Source organism: Panthera leo, chromosome B4, assembly GCF_018350215.1.
Source record: "Panthera leo isolate Ple1 chromosome B4, P.leo_Ple1_pat1.1, whole genome shotgun sequence".
NCBI classification, from domain to species: Eukaryota; Metazoa; Chordata; class Mammalia; order Carnivora; family Felidae; genus Panthera; species Panthera leo.
In genome coordinates this window covers 103240246-103263271 of record NC_056685.1, presented here as the reverse complement: position 1 = coordinate 103263271, position 23026 = coordinate 103240246, and the positions used below count along the sequence as shown (strand labels likewise).

General features: G+C 35.1%; 1 protein-coding gene across 1 annotated transcript in view; it reads right to left on the bottom strand.

Annotated features, from left to right (window-relative positions):
* Positions 1-4031: 4031 nt before the first annotated feature.
* PTPRQ (protein tyrosine phosphatase receptor type Q) overlaps positions 4032-23026 on the bottom strand; it is a 199271-nt gene continuing 180276 nt past the window's right edge. Inside the window, exons 40-45 of the mRNA XM_042944646.1 lie at positions 20435-20569; positions 20111-20236; positions 18845-18993; positions 9785-9920; positions 4539-4662; positions 4032-4303 (exon numbers count right to left, since the gene is read on the bottom strand). Of these exons, the coding sequence (XP_042800580.1) occupies positions 4266-4303; positions 4539-4662; positions 9785-9920; positions 18845-18993; positions 20111-20236; positions 20435-20569 (708 nt within the window). The 3' untranslated portion in view covers positions 4032-4265. The remainder of the gene's footprint in view (positions 4304-4538; positions 4663-9784; positions 9921-18844; positions 18994-20110; positions 20237-20434; positions 20570-23026) is intronic.

Here is a 23026-nt window from a genome sequence, read left to right as displayed (position 1 = left end):
CCTTGCTAAACATGGTCTTGGGCACAGCAGTTAAACTTTCACCATATTTATCTGTAATATGGGACTCTGCAGATCTTAAAGAATTTTGTAAGGATTAGTTGGGATGACGTATACATAAAAGTGTTCTAAAAACTTTATAATTTACTAAAATGGCTTTCCAATTCAAGAATGCTTTTAGTGAAAATTAAAATAATTTAAATTTGTGATTTTAGAAACATAGTATTGTTAACAGAATAATGCTTTTTGTTACCTTGTATTAAGTTACAGTTTTATTTTCAAATGAATGGTATTGCAGACACTGATTCAGAATATCGAGGTGAAATGTCCAAAAGCAAACTATTCTTGACTTGTTTTCCAAATCACATTTTATGGTATTTGTGTACATGTCTATCTATTCATTTTAGTCCAGAATTTCCTTGAGAATGCTCAAATCATTCATGAAAAAAGCATCATTGTCTTATTTAGCATAAGTCTATATAACTGCCATAATTTTCTCTTCGATGTGTGCATGTGAAACATACACATGTATATGACACACAAATATGGCACTATTGTCAAAAAATACAATGCAATCTTTAAATGAAATGCATCATCTTGCTGATAAGCATTAAACAAACCGATCAGTCTGGCTAAAAGATTAACTTTGTAGATTTCATTATACTTTTAGAAACACTTTCATGTATGCGATCCTATCTATTCCTCAGAACATCTTCATGAGCTGGTGGGTGTATGAGTCCTGATTCCACATGAAAACTCCATGCACAGTAATGAAGTCTTTAACATGAAATATTATTTGTCCTAAAAAGGCAATCTAGTGCTCGCTTCGGCAGCACATATACTAAAAAGGCAATCTATTTTTCCAAGATTATGCTTTATATACTTTTTTCATATTTTCAGTTTTTCATATCATTTGAGAATTTCAGATCACTTTGTGTTCCAGGATTTATCAAACATTTCATTTGAGTTTTCTGAAAGTTGGCCCATGAAAATGGACTTACCACAATAATGTGATGGACTTACAGGATGCATACTTTGTTGAACTTAAATTCCATTTTTAAAATCTAGTGTTTGGTACCAGATGTGGAGAGTGAATCACCATCTCTTTTTATGAAGAGGGCAAGGTTTAATTAGCCTTTTTCAAAAGACTTATTATACATTTCACCTATAAACTGAGAGAAGAAAATTATGCGTTTTAAAGCAGGATGAAAGTTGAGGTGATACCCACAGCTGCTCTCGTCTCTGGCAAACCATTCTGAGAGGCTCCAGTTTCATTTGGTTCAGATGAAACACATGTTGCTCATTTATTGTACATGTGCTTCAACGTATTTTGACAAATCTGATCTAAAAATGTTACAGATGTTCCTCATTATTCTAATTTGCACTTAGTAACTACCTATAGAACTTGGCTATATACTGGCCGTTTCACAATCTAGGTAGGAGAAAATTTAGCTGTCACTGATATGTGTTTTAATTCAATTTTAGTTACAATTTTGTGATACAGTTAGATATACACATTTAACAGGTGTTCTGTTATACAGTTGTGAACTGTGTACAATTCACAACTGTATACAACTGTGAGTGAAGAGAAAGCTTTGTTTTAACAGGTTTCAAATAATTTCAGGTGGACATGAAATTATTCTGATCTTGTCTTTTAGAAATTTGCTATTCAAAAGGGGCGCTTCGGTGGCTCAGTCAGTTAAGCATCTGACTTCAGCTCAGGTCATGATCTCACAGTTTGTGGGTTCAAGACCAGCATCCGGCTCTGTGCTGATAGCTCAGAGCCTGGAACCTGTTTTGCGTTCTGTGTCTCCCTCTCTCTCTGCCCCTCTCCCATTCATGCTCTGTCTCTCTCAAAAATAAATTTAAAAAACATTAAAAAAAAAGAAATCTGCTGTTCAGTGTATGGTCTGAGATCAGGCAGCAATATTATAACTTGAATACTTACTAGAAGTGAAGAATCTCAGGTCCTACCCCAGAACTACTGAAATAGAATCTGCATTTTAACACAATCCCCAGGTGATTTATATATACATTAGAGTTTCATAAGCACTGTTTTAGAAGAGACCTAATGTTATAACTCTGTTATAACACACACACACATATACATAGTGTGTATGTATGTACACACATACACATATGTTTTGTACACACACATATACATAGACCCACGGGTGAAACCTGAAACTGTTCACTGTACACATCTGTTGTATACAGATATTGTAAAAAGTGGGCTGGCCTGTAGATCAAACTTGTTTATTTTCTTATCATTCAATACATTAAAAAATAATCTCACCAGTACTTTCCACAGGCTGTCTTCCATGTATACAAAAACCCATATCATAAGTACTGGCTCACCACACATTTTCCTTTTTTTTTTTTTGACATTAATTTATTTTGAGAGAAGGAGAGAGAGAGGGAGGGAACATACACAAGCGGGGGAAGGGCAGAGAGAGAGGGAGAGAGAGAATCCCAAGCAGGCTCTATGGCACTGTGAGTGCAGAGCCCTACATGAACCATGAGCTCATGACCTGGGCCAAACTCAAGAGTCCCATGCTTAACCAACTGAACCACCTAGGTTACCCCTCACCACATATTTTCAATGACTGACACATGAAGGAAACAGAAGAACTTGTACTTCAACTTAAATCTTTTAGAATTCTCACCATTTCTTACTGTTTTCTGTAACTTTCTGTAGGATAAACTTGGTTGGAACAGTAGTGAATTGTATTATTTACACTTCTTTGCCATGAAAAAAACAAGAAGCAGGACTGCTTGTAAGATTAAAGAATTTAATTTCTTGGGTAATGAATTTGATTTTAAAATTTCTTGCTATCTATAGATACTGTGGGAAGTGATTATACATTAATTATATATACTATATCACTATATTGTAGTTATATATAATTCATTATATTATTTAAGGTAATTATCAATTACATCTTAATATGTAATAAAAATAAAATTTTTACATATAAGGACCTCTGAAATCATGTTGCAAAGTAACTCAATTCTTTAAAATCCAATTTTATTGGCTATCATATTTCCTATATGTACATGCCAGCAGAAATAAGCATAATTTCCTATATGTATATGCCGGCAGAAATAAGGTATAATTCTTATCACAGAAGAAATAGAATAATTGATACTATTTTGTTTTATGATCCTTAACTGAAATCTATGACAAAATAATTTCATTATAGTTCAAAACTTTCTTAGCACATTGTCACTAACAGAAGAGAGGCTGTAATATGTTTTTAAAAATCTCTCATTTGCTACAACCTGGTTAATTTCTTTGTTTCCAGTTCCACCAAATACACTCCTCAATAATTTACTTTGGGAAATGAAATAAAGGCCATTTTATATAATCTATTCAGAAGTTTCTGTTGGCACCACAGCAGCACGTCGTTAGGTTACAAGCTTGCCATATATACATCATACATTTCTGCTGAAGAAACCTTTCTAAACTGTTAATATTAGGTTGAATAGATATCTAATGGACAAATATTCTGATATCTTTAACTATGTATTTAACTATACAACATAGTGGTACAGCTTGTCCTGAAAAATGTACGAACGTAGACAGTACAAATGTACTCTACAACTTGACATGAGCAATAGCACTGTTTAATTTTTCTTTTTGTTTTTTTCAAACTAAAGATCACAATGCAACTTAAATAGCCCTCAGTGTCCCCGAAGAGCTACTGTGTGTTGCATAAAGGCTAAGTAATCCCTGCAGTGTCAGAGGGTTACCGTTCAGCTGTTCGAGATCATGAGATGATATCTCAGCACTCATAAAACAGAGATTCAAAACACAGGGGTGTACATGGAAGTACAGATCATTATGACAGTCCTGGAAGTCATCCACAAGAAACGTCAACACCCTGGAGGCCAAAATAACACTACTGAATCAACATTTACAACTTTTGTTCAAATTCGATCCAATATGCAGGGAAATTTTACATAGAAAGATCATAATGATAATTTTCCATTTGGCTTATTCCAAAAATGTGGAAGACTTCAAAAATCTCTGGGATATTTTTTCTTAAACATTTTACATGCATATTTATTCTGTACAAAACAAATAATTATCCTCAATTAGCTATTTCCTACAACTATTCATAAAATGTCAATCCATTTAGTAAGGCACAGTAACAGAAACATTGAGATTTCTTTAAGGTTGTACATTTCAATTCAGAAGAGCAAGGGGGAAATTTTGGCCCCTGGGATTTGAAAATATCTTCAGTTGTAATGTTTGGTCTGGATATTTACATGGTGGTTTCTTCCCATTCAAGCTCAACATCACCTATAACATAAAGTAACATGTCACAAGAGATATTTTAACTGAAGCTACCAGTTAAAAATATTTAAGTGCTTCATGGCAAAAATACGAAGAGAGGCTATTATCTTAACTTGGATTAGAGAGAAATAAAAAAAAATTGTTATGTGCATTAGCCAAGCTATTAAAACATTTTCAACATGTGTTTATTATGTAATTAATCTCCTGGTAAACTAGTAAATTGTACAATTTGCCTGGTTACCTTCCATGGCATCCAAAGAGTCCATCTTCTGAAGTGCTGAATAGTTAACAAAACAGATGGGCTGGTTACTTCCTTTACTTGATAAGAGATCCAGAATGCACTGGTATAAAAAGATATACTGTGCCTAGACACCAAAGAAAGAGTGGTTAAATACATGGATATGGAGGAGATTTTTCTTAGATCATAAATAGATCTAATTTGATCTTACCATGAACTTACCAGAACTTACCATGTATATAAATGATTTTCTATCATTTCAAACATAAGGTTTTCTAAGTTCCTGTGGCTTCTTGTTTCTTTTTTTTTTAATACTTATCATTAAACCCCATGCTAATATGTTTCTGCTTGCTGTGATTATTTTAAAAAGTAGCAAATTAGATTATTTGTGAATTAGATCAAATTAGATCTATTTATGAATTTCCTTTTTCCTCTTAGGTCTAAATTAGTAATTTTTTCCTATAAATAGTTTTCTTTTTAGAATGATTAGCATGGTTGTTGGCATGCAGATGCTAAATTTGCTTTCACTATCTGTGAGTGAGCATATCTATACACCATCAGCACATTTAAAATACATTTAACAATTCTGTTAATCACCTGACACTTGGCCTACTTAATGTCAAGTTTCTGGTCTTTATTTGTAACTATAAGGTAGTTGATCACTGAAATACCCTAACACCCACACCCTGGACAAGGACTCCTAACATTTCCTCTGAATGTTTAGGCTAAATTCAGTACTATCTAGCTTCTTGAAGTTTTTTTTCAATATAATTCAGTAACCTGTTAGCATTTCTGAGTTTGGACTTTCACAAAGATACTTAAGGTCAAGTCATAGAAAATCATCCTCACTTTTACATAGGAAACAACTGCTGTTAAAGGAATATAATAAAATATATATACATATATATACACACACACACACACAGACAGACACACACACACACACACACACATAACTAATTTAATAGAATGTCCTCTATCTATCTATCTATCTTCAGAGGTTATATTCATATCTATTGCTACTGTATATCAAAATCTTTTTGGAATTCCTCCACTGAAACTGTCTTCAGAAACTGTTGGTCATTATTATGAATATCTATTTCTTCATGAATTACAAAATGTTTCCAAACATCTCATCTCATCTCATCTCATCTCATCTCATCTCATCTCATCTCATCTCATCTCATCAGAATGTCAGTTCTGTGAGGGCAGGACTCTGTCACACTCATTGCTATATTCCCATTGTCTGTAATTGTGCCTGGCATGTAGCAGTTATGTAACAAATGTTTGTTGATTTAGTACCATTTAATTCTCATTCCTAGCCAACCTTTACCATTCAAGGAACAATTTCATGTGGACAACGTTCAGAAGTCATTAGGGATTAGGTTTTATAAGTGAGTGCACGATCAAGTTGCATAATTCAGTTTTGGTAAGAAATAAAGTGTTGTTAGAAAGTAATAAAAATTCTGTTGAAATTACTAGTAAATTACTTCTCAAGGTAATTCTAAAAAAGTGTTTTCAAATATACGTCCCACGATGAATAACATTATTGGCAGAAATATACGGACACAATATAGCTTCTCCAAAAATTATAATCTTGGAATTTATGAGTTTTGGTATTTTTTATAAAATCGCATTTGAATTTGAAGTCACATTTGATATGTGAAGCTTCTGACTGTCCCGATCTCATTTTCTCCACTGGAAAGAATGATGTGTGTAAATTCTGCCAGCAGGGCAGGCTGAGCTCCACGGCCAGTACTATATTTTCCAAAATCCCTCTGTCATGGTGTGTTATTGCCAAAGAGGCAGTGATGAGTTCAATTCCAGCTTCTACCTTAGATAATCATGGTATCTTAAGAATTAAACTTTTCTGATGTTTGGCTTCCTCATGTGGAAGATCATAACACCTGTGTTGTGATATTTAAAGGATTTAATATATATAAAGTGCCTGGCAAAAAACTACATACAACAAATATATGAGTTTTTTTTTTTCTTTTACCTAAGGCTTCACATCTGTTAATTTCCAGGAAAACCACAGCAGGGAAGGGACTCATCCAGATTAACCCTTATTGGAAGTACCGAAAGCATCTCAGCATGTTATCTTATTGCATACTATTCTCTCAGAAAGTTCTTGGGGCTGCTATGAACTATTTTTTGGTAGACAATGAAAGAACTCATAGCTCTCTCCTGGGTCTGGGCCATGCCCCTCTGGGGCCTTTTAGTGGCAAAATATTGCTGAGGTTCCCACCTCCTCACCCCTGCCCATGGCTACTGTAGCATGTGCCAAGACAGCATTCTTTATAGAAATTGGAACTACTCCCGAGTGCAACAGAAGAAAGTAAGAAACCACTCTTGGGCAAGGCAATAGTGGTTTGTAAGGACTGGAGTCAAGAACTGTGGTCATTTTCCTTTTTTATCACCACAGAAAAAAGACAGCAAAGAGCATAACTTTGGGAATGAAGTGAGGTGAAAGAGAGCTTTTGAGAACCAGCTTTTCAGCAAGTAGGGAATCCAGAAGAATTCTGTCAGATATTTACCGCATGCTGGGCATTTACTGCATGTTGGTGCTTTAGATACTTTCTCTTATTTGATACTGACAATAAACTTGTGAAAAGTAAAACATGACTATTTTACAAAAGGGAAATAACTAAAAGAGTTTAATTAAACAAAGTCACAGACCAGCAATTAATTAGCTGAACTGGAATCTTAACTCAATTTTCTGACCTCAAAACTCATGCTCTTTCTATTCCCTTGCCTACCCTGCAACATAGTACTCGGACTGGTTAAACAAGCATAACATATGAAGCTTATAGCATATACTGGGCACTAAATTGTGTGAAATTATTAACCGGCATTCTTGAACATACACTTTACAAAGTCTGGTGCCACAAAACTTAGAGCAAGTCAAAATGTTTCCAATTTTTATTATCTGAGGATTGACTCTAGATTCTAAAAGGAAACAATATCCCAATCAGCCCCACCCTCTATAATATCCAAAAGAGTCAACCAATCTTTATCATTGCCAAGAACACTGAGTGCTTGTGCACATGTGTACATCCAGGAACATGGGAGGAAAATGTTTGCTTTCTATTTATTCTTATTGTTAACAAAAATAAGAAAGAATTTGGGTTTAAATAATGGTTAATAGTGGGATTTATATTGGACCCCTTATAATTGAGGACACCTAATTTGTGGGCTCACTGCAAAATGAAAATATGAGTTTCCTCCCTCAAAAAATATTAATGATTTTCAAGACAGTGACAGCAAACGCTGCATCAAGTGCCCTTTTGAGCATGAGCCCTGTGAGATTGTGCCTGTCACACCCAGGAAGTCAACCCTGGTCACAAGTTATATTCCGTTTCTGAAGTATCCTAAAGGAAGAGTGATACTTCACTCATTTGTTCCCTTTCAGCATAGAAGAGAATGTACATGGATTACATTACCTAATTTTACCTAACCATCACAAAACTGAAGTGGCTTAGAAAGATTCCTACAAAGAGACTGTGGATTGAAGGCAGTATTTATCATATAAGCCCAAATGAATGACAAGGAAACAGCAAGGCTGAAATTCTTTGTACCTCTAGAATAATCTTATGGTCATTCTAGTCAGTAAAAACAACAGTGTAATGAAATCTGATAAAAAGCTAGATCACTTGTTTAAAAATTATAAATAATTTAGAATATGTATCTAAAATCACGATTGAAATAGAATTACCTTGTGCTAAGTGTATATTTTATCTTTTGAAAATACTTAATGATAATATGAGAGCATCATAATTAGCAAGATTTCAAAATATTGGTTATTTGATCTTTATTACATGTTTTTTATTTCTCATTTTGTATGCTTTATAATTTACATAATTTTTCAATCTACATTTAAAAAATAAATATAGAATTATTGGAGTTGAATGTGCAAATATTTTTCCTGAAAGGGATGTGCAGTCCACAAAGTTTAGATGTCTCTGGTGCAGCCAGCATCTTCCTAAGAACATTAACGTTCCCCTACATGGTATTGTAAGTTCTGGGGTCAAAAAAGGTTCAAGGATTTCATAATCATGTAAGTTTGGAAAAAGATGCCCACAGGGGCTCTACATTTGTAATTGTAATGCAAAGTAGCATAGAGCCTTTAAGAAATTTTAAGATCAGTTTAACTTCTTTTCAAACTTATTAAAGCCAAGAACCTGTTTTCTCACACCTTTAACAACTAGGATGCTATTTGTGTTTTCTAGTAGGTATTGTGGAAAATATGGTTAAGGCAGGCCTGTATATTTACTGTGAAAAAATTTCTATTTGAAGAACATAAAAATACCAATTCATATATACAGACAGAAACATCTTACATGTTACCGATAGACAGACTTGGGCTTGAATTGTGGTTCTGAAACTAATTAATAGTATAACCTTATTATATCATTTAAATTCTTCAAAGGGAACATCTGCTTCCCTACTTATAAAGCAGAGCCAATAACTGCTAGTCTGTTGATTAGTTTTATTGGCACTTCTTTACAAATAAAGGATTAAATGAGATAATACACGTTAAGGATTTAGTATTATACTGTGTGACTTTTTTAATGAAGAAAAAAATATATTTTGTAAACATTTTTGCCTACAAACCAAAACAACAGAACAAAATACTCCAAAATAGTTAGTTGATAGTATGCTATGATGATCATTAGTACTATTATACAATAGGGGTAAATATGGACAAATGAAATACATAAAACCCCATAACAGTATTTTAAACTTTTCCCAAATATAATTTTTAGCATGTTTACAAAAGAAATTGATTTGATTCATTTCCTGAGCTTCTCAAATTTGCCAAATGCTAAAGACAGATCAATTTTATTTTCTATATACTTATCAGTATAAACTGATTATTTTCATATCAGTATATATGATATGAATCAGTATATATATATATGTATATATATATATATACATATATATATATATATACATATATATATATATATCAGTCTAAACAAAATTATTTTCTATATACTTATCTACTTATCAGTATAAACAAGGTAGGAAGGATGACCAGTGAGTAACAGTGCACAGGGGTGACTATGCTGCATGAGCTGCCCTTCCCCAATCCCCTCCCCCCTAGGAGGTTTATAATACAGCAAAAGAGAGCAGAGCGGCTGCTATGCAAATAAGGTTTCAAGTCCATGCCCAACCAGACTGCTGCCACTAATATCCTCCCTGTAGAAATTATAGAGCACTGCACACGGTTTTAGACATCTTACCAGGTTCTGCACCATGCACATTCTTTCACTTCTCAGTTCAGCTACTAATCCATATATATCCACAAAATCATGATCATTTATATGTTGTGTTAAGTGGTCCAGAGCAATAAAAACTCCAGTTCTTCCAACTCCAGCACTGCAGGAAGAGTGAATATTGTTCAGCAAAAGATTGTTCATGTTGATAGTAAAGAAGAAAATGAACTATGATAATAATAAATCCTAAACAGTTCTTTTTCTTATTTGGAAGTAGATTTTCTTTGGAGTGTGTATGGATTTGTATTGTTACCAAGATTAGATAGACCAAGATGATTATCATTAGCACTCTCATCAAATGTTTGAGTTTTTTTTAAATATGAAATTTATTGTCAAATTGGTTTCCATACAACAGCCAGTGCTCATCCCAACAGGTGCCCTCCTCAATGCCCATCACCCACCCTCCCCTCCCTCCCACCCCCCATCAACCCTCAGTTTGTTCTCAGTTTTTAAGAGTCTCTTATGCTTTGGCTCTCTCCCACTCTAACCTCTTTTTTTTTCCTTCCCCTCCTCCATGGGTTTCTGTTACGTTTCTCAGGATCCACATAAAAGTGAAAACATATGGTATCTGTCTTTCTCTGTATGGCTTATTTCACCTAGCATAACACTCTCCAGTTCCATCCATGTTGCTACAAAGGGCCAGATTTCATTCTTTCTCATTGCCAAGTAGTATTCCATTGTATATATAAACCACAACTTCTTTATCCATTCATCAATTGATGGACATTTAGGCTCTTTCCATAATTTGGCTATTGTTGAAAGTGCTGCTATAAACATTGGGGTACAAGTACCCCTATGCATCAGCACTCCTGTATCCCTTGGGTAAATTCCTAGCAGTGCTATTGCTGGGTCATAGGGTAGATTGATTTTTAATTTTCTGAGGAACCTCCACACTGTTTTCCAGAGTGGCTGCACCAGTTTGCATTCCCACCAACAGTGCAAGAGGGTTCCCATTTTGCCACATCCTTGCCAGCATCTATAGTCTCCTGATTTGTTCATTTTAGCCACTCTGACTGGCATGAGGTGATATCTCAGTGTGGTTTTGATTTGTATTTCCCTGATGAGGAGCGATGTTGAGCATGTTTTCATGGGCCTGTTGGCCATCTGGATGTCTTCTTTAGAGAAGTGTCTATTCATGTCTTCTGCCCATTTCTTCATTGGATTATTTGTTTTTTGGGTGTGGAGTTTGGTAAATTCTTTATAGATTTTGGATACTAGCCCTTTGTCCGATATGTCATTTGCAAATATCTTTTCCCATTCTGTTGGTTGCCTTTTAGTTTTGTTGGTTGTTTCCTTTGCTGTGCAGAAGCTTTTTATCTTCATAAGGTCCCAGTAGTTTATTTTTGCTTTTAATTCCCTTGCCTTTGGGGATGTGTCAAGTAAGAAATTGCTGCAGTTGAGGTCAGAGAGGTCTTTTCCTGCTTTCTCCGCTAGGGTTTTGATGGTTTCCTGTCTCACATTCAGGTCCTTTATCCATTTTGAGTTTATTTTTATGAATAGTGTAAGAAAGTAGTCTAGTGTCATTCTTCTGCATGTTGCTGTCCAGCTCTCCCAGAACCACTTGTTAAAGAGACTTTTGTCCATTGGATATGCTTTCTTGCTTTGTCAAAGATTAGTTGGCCATACTTTTGTGGGTCCAATTCTGGAGTCTCTATTCTATTCCATTCGTCTATGTGTCTGTTTTTGTGCCAATACCATGCTGTCTTGATGATTACAGCTTTGTAGTAGAGGCTAAAGTCTGGGATTGTGATGCCTCCTGCTTTGGTTTTCTTCTTCAATATTACTTTGACTCTTTGGGGCCTTTTGTGGTTCCATACAAATTTTAGGATTGCTTGTTCTAGCTTCGAGAAGAATGCTGGTGCAATTTTGATTGGGATTGCATTGAATGTATAGATAGCTTTGGGTAGTATTGACATTTTAACAATATTTATTCTTCCAACCCATGAGCACGGAATGTTTTTCCATTTCTTTGTTACCTTCTTCAATTTCCTTCATAAGCTTTCTATAGTTTTCAGCATACAGATTTTTACATCTTTGGTTAGGTTTATTTATAGGTATTTTATGCTTCTTGGTGCAATTGTGAATGGGATCAGTTTCGTTTTTTGTCTTTCTGTCACTTCATTATTAGTGTATAAGAATGCAACTGAGTTCTGTACATTAATTTTGTATCCTGCAACTTTGCTGAATTCATGTATCAGTTCTAGCAGACTTTTGGTGAGTCTAACGGGTTTTCCATGTATAGTACCATGTAATCTGTAAGAAGTGAAAGCTTGACTTCATCTTTGTGAATTTTGATGCATTTGATTTCCTTTTGTTGTCTGATTGCTGATGCTAGAACTTCCAACACTATGTTAAACAACAGCAGTGAGAGTGGACATCCCTGTTGTGTTCCTGATCTCAGGGGGAAAGCTCTCAGTTTTTCCCCATTGAGGATGAGATTAGCTGTGGGCTTTTCATAAATGGCTTTTATGATGTTTAAGTATGTTCCTTCTATCCCAACTTTCTTGAGGGTTTTTCTTAAGAAAGGATGCTGAATTTTGTCAAATGCTTTTTCTGCATCAATTCACAGAATCATGTGGTTCTTATCTTTTCTTTTATTAATGTGATGTATCATGTTGATTGATTTGCGAATACTGAAACTAGCCCTTGCAGCTCAGGAATGAATCCCATTGATCATGGTGAATAATTCTTTTTACATGCTGTTGAATTCAGTTTGCTAGTATCTTGTTGAGAATTTTTGCATCCATATTCATCAGGGATATTGGCCTGTAGTTCTTTTTTTTTTTTTTTTTTTTTTTTTTTTTTTGCTGGGTCTCTGTCCGGTTTGGGAATCAAAGTAATGTTGGCTTCATAGAATGAGTCTGGAAGTTTTCCTTCCCTTTCTATGTTTTGGAACAGCTTGAGAAGGATAGGTATTATCTCTTCTTTAAATGTCTGGTAGAATTCCCCAGGGAAGCCATCTGGTCCTGGACTCTTATTTGTTGGGAGATTTTTGATAACTGATTCAATTTCTTCTCTGGTTATGGGTCTGTTCAAATTTTCTATTTCTTCCTGTTTGAATTTTGGAAGTGTGTGGGTGTTTAGGAATTTGTCCATTTCTTCCAGGTTGTCCAATTTGTTGGCATATAATTTTTCACAGTATTCCCTGATAATTGCATGCATTTCTGAGGGATTGGTTGTAATAATTCCATTTTAATTAATGATTTTATCTATTTGGGTCCTCTCCCTTTTCTTTTTGAGAAGGCTGGCTAGAGGTTTATCAATTTTGTTTATTTTTTAAAAAAACAAACTCTTGGTTTCATTGATCTGCTCGGCTGTTTTTTAAAAAATTCTTTATTGTTTATTTCTGCTCTGATCTTTATTATTTCTCTTCTTCTACTGGGTTGGGGTGTCTTTGCTGTTCTGCTTCTAATTCCTTTAGGTGTGCTGTTAGATTTTGTATTTGGGAGTTTTCTTGTTTCTTGAGATAGGCCTGAATTGCAATGTATTTTCCTCTCAGGACTGTCTTTGCTGCATCCCAAAGTGTTTGGATTGTTGTATTTTCATTTTCATTTGTTTCCATATATTTTTAAATTTCTTCTCTAATTGCCTGGTTGACCTATTCATTCTTTAGTAGGGTGTGCTCTAACCTCCATGCTTTTGGAGGTTTTCTAGACTTATTCCTGTAGTTGATTTCAAGTTTCATAGCATTGTGGTTTGAAAGTGTGCATGGTATGATCTCAATTCTTTTATACTTATTAAGGGCTCTTTTGTGACCCAGTATATGATCTATCTTGGACAATTTTACATGTGCACTCGAGAAAAAAGTATATTCTGTTGCTCTGGGATGCAGAGTTCTAAATATGTGTGTCAAGTCCATCTGATCCAATGTATCATTCAGGGCCCTTGTTTCTTTATTGATTCTGTGTCTAGATGATCTATCCAGTGTTGTAAGTGGAGTATTAAAGTCCCCTGCAATTTCCAAATTCTTATCAATAAGGTTGCCTATGTTTGTGATTGTTTAATATATTTGGGGGCTCCTGTATTCGGTGCCTAGACATATATAATTGTTAGCTCTTCCTGATGGATAGACCCTGTAATTATTATATAATGTCCTTCTTCATCTCTTGTTACAGCCTTTAATTTAAAGTCTAGTTTGTCTGATATAAGTATCGTTACTCCAGCTTTCTTTGACTTCCAGTGGCATGATAGATAGTTCTCCATCCCCTCACTTTCAATCTGAAGGTGTCCTCAGGTCTAAAATGAGTCTCTTGTAGACAGCAAATAGATGGGTCTTGTTTTTTTTAATCCATGCTGATACCCTATGTCTTTTGGTTGGAGCATTTAGTCCATTTACATTCAGTGTTATTATTGAAAGATATGGGTTTAGAGTCATTGTGATATCTGTAGGTTTCATGCTTGTAGTGATGTCTCTGGTACTTTGTGGTCCTTGTAACATTTCACTCATAGAGTCCTCCTTAGGATCTCTTGTAGGGCTGGCTTAGTGATGATGAATTCCTTCAGTTTTTGTTTGGAAAAACCTTTATCTCTCCTATTCTGAATGACACACTTGCTGGATAAAGGGTTCTTGGCTGCATAATTTTTCTGTTCATCACATTGAAGATTTCCTGCCATTCATTTCTGGCCTGCCCAGTTTCAGTAGATAGGTCTGCTACTACACTTTGTGTCTACCTTTGTATGTTAGGGCCTGTTTATCCCTAGCTGCTTTCAGAATTCTCTCTTTATCCTTGTATTTTGCCAGTTTCACTATGATATGTTGTACAGAAGATCGATTAAAGTTATATCTGAAGGGAGTTCTCTGTACCTCTTGGATTTCAATGCCTGTTTTCTTCCCCATATCAGGGAAGTTCTCAGCTATGATTTGTTCAAGTACACCTTCAGCCCCTTTCTCTCTCTCTTCCTCTTCTGGAATTCCTATAATACAGATATTGTTCCATTTGATTGCAATACTTAGTTCTCTAATTCTCCCCTCATACTCCTGGATTTTTTTCTCTCTTTTTCTCAGCTTCCTCTTTTTCCATAATTTTATCTTCTAATTCAGCTATTGTCTCCTCTGTCTCTTCAATCCATGCTATTTTTTTTTAACCAGTTGAACTTTTCCTCTTCTTTCATAATATTTTAAGGGGTATATTTGGAGAAGTATACAGATGATTTGTTTGTTTCAAGTTTTTATTTAAATTGTAGTTAGTTAACATGTAGTGTAATAATGGTTATAGGAGTAGAATTTAGTGATTTAACACTTACATACAACACCCAGTGGTCCTCACAAGTGCCCTCCTTAATCCCCATCACCCATTTAGCCCATCTTCCACTCACCTGCCTTCCATCAACTTTCAGTTTGTTCTCTAGTTAAGAGTCTCTTATGGTTTGCCTTTTTCTTTATTTTTCCTTCCCCTGTGTTCATCTGTTTTGTTCCTTAAGTTCCACATATGAATGAAATCATATGGTATCTGTCTTTCTCTGAATGACTTATTTCACTTAGCATAATATATTCTAGCTCCATCCACATCATTGCAAATGGCAAGATTTCATTCCTTTTGATGGCTGAGTAATATTCCATTATATATACATACATATCAAGAAGTTTTTTTTTAAACTGTTGAACATTTTTAACACCAGAAACTTTGTATTGCACATATTTTTGGTTACGAATAGAAATGCTGAATATTAAAAATACCAACTCTTAGCCCTATAGCATTTACTCTGCTTCTTACTGGCAGTCTCTCATCTGTTCTTTTCACTTTCTTTTCTTAGAATTTTTTTTACTTCCTATAGATAATAAAATTGAAAAGCTGTTTCCTTTTAAGAAATTAGCTTAGGGTTGCCTGGGTGGCTCAGTCAGTTAAGCATTTGACTTCAGCTCAGGTCACGATCTTATGGTTTGTGAGTTTGAGCCCCGCATCAGGTTGTGTGCTGACAGCTCAGAGCCTGGAGCCTGCTTTGGATTCTGGGTCTCCCTCTCTCTCTATCCCTCTCCGACTAGTGTTCTGTCTCTCTCTGTCTCTCAAAAATAAATAAATGTAAAAAAAAAGTTTTTTTAATTAAAAAAAAGAAATTAGTTTCATACCCACGGACAAGTATGTGCTCCATAGAAATCATGAACTGATAAACTTGACAAGATTTATGCAGAAATTCCCATTAGAAGAAAAAGACTCATAGCTATTTGAACGGTTAACACAGGAAGTAAATATAAAAAAAGAAAAAAAGACACAGGGAAGGCCACCTAGTCTTATAAATGTTACTTTGAACAACATAAAATTGCCATTTTTGTAGGTAAGAAATAACTGAATCTTAGCAATTTCCCATGATTCAGCCATATACGAAATAATGAGCATTACAACATAAATCCAATTATGGTAACACATATATACACATGCCTGAACAGAGTAATTGGTAATTACATTATTCAATATATTTTGAATGTCAGACCCTGTCCAGGCATCTGGGGTGCAGCTATGAACAACAATCCAAAGTCCCTGCACTTGAGGAGCTTATTTTCTAGAGGACAGTGAAGGGCACTACACAAATACTGCATAGAATGTGCCTGGAGGTAATAAGCGCTATGAAGAAAGAGAAATCAGGTTAAGGAGAAGGTGTCTCTGATTATGTAATATTTGGAAAGAAACTCGCAAAAGGGAGCACACAGTGTGAGAGGAGCACTGCAGCCGGAGGGTGTGTCTGGGGAGGTGTGCGTGGAGCATGTTCTGCATGTTGGAAGAAGAGCAAGGAGCTCAGGGCCGGGGGACTGCCGTGGAGAGGTGAGAGGGGAGAGGCATCAGAGTACTTGCTTCAGGGCCGCAGGTGGAGAGCGAGAGCAAGGGCAGAGTCAGGGATGACCCTGGGTTCTGGCACCATGGGGAGTGGACTTGCAGTTTACCAAGAGGGGACTGAGAAGGTGGAGTGAGGTTGGAGATTGAATCAAGTGTTCTGTTTTGGACACATCAAATTTTCAGTTTTGTGGTCATTCAGGTTGTCACATTAAATTGGCAGTTAAATGTACATCTAAGTTGAGGTGAGAAGCTGGGGTTAGAGATAAAAATTTAGTAGACAGTTTTAAATGATACCAAAGAGAATTATTAATTTGAGCATTCTTTTTTCTGATATTTCATCCATTTCTATTACAAAGGGGGAGACTCTCTCTCTCTCTCTCTCTCTCTCTCTGTCTTTCTATTGAAGTATAATTGACACACAATGTGACATTAGTTTCAGGTATACAACATAGTGATTTGGTTAAGTCTATAGATTATGCTATGTTCATCACAGTGTAGCTACTATCTGCTCTCTACTCTTTTTTTTTTTTAATTTTTTAATGTTTATTTTTGAAGGAGAGAGAGAGAGAGAGACATGAGGGGCGAGGTGCAGAGAGAAAGGGAGACACAAAATCCAAAGCAGGCTCTAGGCTTTGAGTTGTCAGCACAGAGCTCGACGTGGGGCTTGAACCTATGGACTGCAAGGTCATGACCTGAGCCACAGTTGGACACTTAACTGACTGAGCCCCATGCTCTCTACTCTTTTTGAGGCTATAAGGGATTAGGTACTTTTCTTTTCTAATGGATGTTAGTGTCAGTATATGTGCAAGACACAAAGAAGCTAAAGGCAGCTACTGTTCATTAAAAATTTTAATCATCAATGACCCAGCTTAACAGGAATAGTTGACTTTAGAAGCAAGCTGTTAATCTATTTATATCATACACTATTTTGATGAAAATGTTATGTTTAGGGAGGGGAAATGGAAATAAGACAGTAAAAATGAGGCTTTTAATCTTTGTTCTGTATGCTTTTTAAACATAAATATTGTTTAGATATTTTGTAATGAGCAAGCATTTATGTATTACCTTTATAATTAAAAAAATGTAAAATATTCCTAGAAAATATATAATCATTTAAATCACATATTGAATTTTCTCCTCTAAATAAAAGTAAAAAACTTGGATGGATTAATATATTCTTACATCTTTAACCAGACTGATTATAGCATACACCTGTTAGAAAAATTATCAGTTATTGGAAAAATTATAATTAATAATTTATTAATTATTAATGTGATTAAGTACTGTTACCTAATAATTTTATTGCAGTAATAGACATGTAACAAACAATTTACCATTTTAACCATATTTAAGTACACAACTCAGTTGGCATGAAACACATTCACAACATTGTGCAACCATCACCACTATCCATTTTCAGAACTTTTTCATCATCCCAAGCAGAAGTTCTCATGAAACAACTAACTAAACAACATACGCATTATAACTCCCCATCTCTCTCTCCCTCAAGTCCCTGGTAACCACAATTTTACTTTCTGTCTCTATGAATTTACCTATTCTAGGCGTCTCATGTAAATGGAATCATAAAATAGTGTATTATTATCCACTTTTTCTCTATTTACAAACCAATTGTTGGAGAGACACAAGTTGAGACTTGTTAGAAAGTCTTGTTCTATCATGTTAGAAAACACAAATTAAATCAATCTGTCCAGAAAAACTCTGAATGCTAAAAACCTTGAATTTTATTTCTAAGTATTAAATACCAATGAAAATAAGGAGACAATTTTCAACTTGCAGTTATATTCTCTTAACCATGTTCAAAAAGCAGCCAAAGAAGGACATGAGAGTAGCTAAAGTTTGTCCAAATTTGTTATAATACTTGGGTTGGTCACCCAATTTAATCTTTATTTTAAAGTTCATTTTCTTTTATTCTTTACAACTCAAATCTAAAAATTCTTTTTACAAAAAATTAAATTATGATAGTAGACTAATGCCAATTGAAATAATAAAGGATCTGATGTTTATTTGTAAAATTCTTAAAATCCTACACACACACACACACACACACAAACACACACACACGACACCATACACACACATCAAGGGGCTACAATTAAAAAAAAATTAAAGACTTTCCTTTGAGAGGCATAATCCAGTCAAGACTTCAGGAAAGTTCCCTTATCAATGGTATCATGATAATTGGGTTTAAATGCCATTTCTAGTGTTTCATATAAGGTTCTGAAAATATCTTCCTTACCTGCAGTGAACAATCATAGGTGTTGTGTCATGTGCTCTGCTTGCTCGAACCAACTTTACAAAGTGAACCAGAGGGGCACTGTTTTCAGGGACTCCATGCTCAGGCCAAGCAGTAAAGTTGCACTGTCTCACAGTCATACAATCTCCATGCTAGGCAACATGACAGATTAAAGAAGCACGATACAATTATTAAAGTACCACAATGAAGGTTTAAGGCAGCTATGTCTTAGCTTTTGAAGGTGATCTTTTAAAAATGACTATTTACCAAACGGAAGAAACTATGTTTTCATGATTTCCTGCAAGACAGGTCTTCTATTATTGCTACAATAAAGCAAATTGCCTTTCAGCATGAATGGCAACAATAAAAAAGCTTACAAACAGAGGATAATATAGAGTATTTATATTCAAATGTAGTGTAACATTTCGTAGGACAAGAATTGTAGAGTTTAAAACAATTTTGTTCCGGGGCACCTGGGTGGTTTAATTGGTGAAGCATGGTTCAGTCGGTTAAGCATCCGACTTTGGCTCAGGTCATGATCTCACGGTTCGTGAGTTCAAGCCCCATGTCAGGTTCTGTGCTGAGCTCAGAGCCTGGAGCCTGCTTCAGATTCTGTGTCTCCCTCTCTCTCTCTCTCGCTCTGAACCTTCCCCACTCACTCTCTGTCTCTGTCTCTCTCCCTCAAGAATAAACATTTACAAATTAAAAATAAAAAAAAAACAATTTTGTTCCAAAATGCAAACACATTCACCTATTATTCAAAATACAGGTAATGAGTGTCTGATAATGTTAGAAAGTATAAATTTCCTTAGATCGTTTTCTGTGTGTATAGGCATTTATACAAACTGGTAAGTGGGATCCCATACTATACCTTATGTGTTGGTTCTGGATTAAATAGAAAATCAAATTATTAAGATGAGGAAAGAGATTACTGATTAAGGAAATTCCTGTTTTAAGTCAAATATTATAGTTTCTTCATCAAATAAAAACCTAACAATCTAGTTATTTCCTTCTTTTTTTCCTTTGTCTACCTAACAATTTGGTGATAATTGGTTAATGTAAACTTTAACCATGAGATTTGGAATTAAACAAAGTGACACAGATATTGAGGTCAGTTACCAACTAAAAACTTTGGTTTAGAAAATATTAGGAAAGCACTGTTGAATGTAGAGGTATTGTTGCAAGGGGAAGTTCTGGGAATTAATTTTACTTCTAGACATTTAGAGACTCATATTTACTATTGTGTTCCCCGCCATTGCCTTTTTTTACCCTTTCAATTTTCAGATCCCTGATGGTCCAATCTACTTGAACATCCTCCATTAGCTTTGTAATCACTATATCTCCAAAGACAGTAACTGGTTTGTTGTCCTCTGGCCAATACTGATGGCATCTGATCTGTATTCAGAGAAAATCACCAGTCATAAGAACCACTGTTATATTAGAATATATATCACAGTTATTGCTACTAAGTTAAAACTGCCTCATAGACAGATGTCTAAGTTATTGATGACTCACAGCATTAGCTGAAATTGTCACACATATATTAAGACAATTGTAAGATAACATCTTGTGAAAGATTTTTAAATAACTTACCCGTCCTTTTTCAAAACACTGTGTTAGCATTACTAATGTTTTTGCTCTGGTTTCCCACACCATTCTCCAAAAATCCCCAACTGTTCCTGGTAATGGACCTTGGGTGGCAATAAATTCATTTGGACATAGGTAGCCCTAAAAGGATATAATTACAACATTAAATATATATATATATATATATACATATATATATACATATATATATATATATGTATATATATATATATATGCAATACATAAAAATATACTGGTTGTAAAATATATAATAGAATGTTGAATTCACCTACAAATTCACTATCTTGAATGAAGTACCATTAATATTTTGTTCAATTTCTTTACAGTATTAAAAGATGTAAATTCTTCCATTGAAATAATATTTATGAGTTCCTACTGTGTGCTAGACACTGTTCTAGGAATTGGGGATTCAAGCCCTGGCAAAGACACTAAAATTCTTCTTCTCATTTATCTTATATTCTAGTTAGGGGGAGATAGACATTAAGTCTATTAATAAGTCCATTAAATAACCAAATTACACAGAATTTTTAAAGTGATAAGTGCTATGAAAGAGGGTTTTCAGAAAATATGGTGTTCAGAAAAGACTCATGGGTAATATCTTAGGGAAAATGTGAAGAAGGAAGGGAATAAGCTCTGCAGGATTTGGGGGAAGGTATTCCAGGTACGAAGTCAAGTGTGACAGCATTAGAGGAATAATATGTCTAGAATTTAATAGCAAGTGGCTGGAATGGAGTAAATGAGGGAAGACAGTTATAGAAGATGATGTAAGAAAGAACAGGGGAAGGAGGATAAGGGTACTTTACATCCTAGTAGATAATTATAAGACTGGTTTTTACTCTGGATGATACAGAAACCTGATGAAAGGCTTTCAACATACAGTGTTCGAAGCATACACTCTATATGGTTTAGCAGTTTTACTCTGGTTTCTGTAAGAAGACCAGCCTATAGCGGTTAAACAGTGAAAGGAGGGGGTACCTGGGTGGCTCATTAAACAAGTCTGATTCTTGATTTTGGCTCAGGTCATGATCTCAGTTTGTGGGATGGAGCTCCACATCAGGCTCTGCACTGACAGCATGGAGCCTACTTGGGATTCTCTCTCTCTTTCTCTCTGCCTTCCCCTGCTCGTGTGCTTGCTTACTCTCTTTCCAAATAAATAAATAAATACATACATACATACATACATACATACATACATACATATGTTTTTAAAAAGGTGAAAGAAGGAGAGTGGTTAGAAGGTTATTGCAACAATCCAACCACAGGGGTAATTTGGCTGGCAGCAATGGGGATGGTGAGAAGTGATAAGATATGGATATATTTTGAAGACAGAGTCAAGAGAATTTGCTGACGGACTGGATATTGGGTATAAGAATTTCAGAGGAAGATGGGGAAGACTTCTGGATGTAGATTTGAAGGGAAAATTAGGAATTTATAATTGACATATTAAACCTGAAATCCTTGTTAGATATTCAAGTGGGAATATCATGAAGGCAATTGGGTATATGAGTCTGAAATTCAGGAAGACATCCAAACTGGATGCATAATTTGAAAGTAATCATTGCATAGGTCTCAGTTAAAACACAATAATGGATGAAATCATGAGGAAATGCATTTGGAAAGAAATCATAAATTCAAGAATTGGGCTCTAGATAATTCCACTGTTTGGTGGTGGAGGAGATAACAGAGAACCAATGAGACTGAGAGGAAAGAGTCAAAGTTGTAGATGGAAAATCGAGAGAATGATGTCCTGGATACCCAATGAAGGAAGTGTTTCAAGGATGAGTAATGGTAATTATGGTAATTGAATAATGGTAATCGAATGGTAATCATTCGATTTATAAAATGTTTTTGCCAGTCATTTGCATTTCACTTTTTTTAGGGACTAAATGTCCTTTGGTACTATAGTATTCTATCAAAGTAGGGACAAATCTGTTTCTGATGTTATTACAGTTCATTTTCATCATGGGTTTAATACTTAATTTCTAATTATAGTAAAAATATATCCTTAAGTTAAAGTAATTTCAGGCATCTCAAGTTGACAAGAGAGATAATTGTGAGGTTTTGATGACTTTCTCATGTCCCATTGCATAGTGTTATTATTGTTAGCTCTCTTGAAAATATTTCTAAACTCATTTGTAAAGTTAGTGGCTGTTTATAGGGATGCAGTATCTTTTTTCCTCCCTACCTCTCTCCCACAGTCTATCCACTATCGAAATGTTCCAAGCTCTTTGTGAGTCCTAGCTTCAGGAGCACAATTCCCAAGAACAGCCAAGGGCAGAGGGATAAACACATATTAATCTAGTTACAGACCCTGGCCTGGAGTTTCCCAATCTTAAGGTATTTCCCTCAGACCACCTTCTGGTCTTCCCTTTTCCTTTCCCCAGACTTGGTGTGCTGCTTTTCCATCTGAAGAGTAGTTATTTTGCTTTCTTCCTTACCTCCCTGTACAGTTTTCCTTTGTAGATGGCTCCTGTCTTTTGCTTCTGGAAAAGTGTTCATGAACTTTCAGATGGAGGTACCATGGAACAAATTGGGGAGTGGGGGGAAATATCAGATGTATATTTCTGAGAAGTCTTC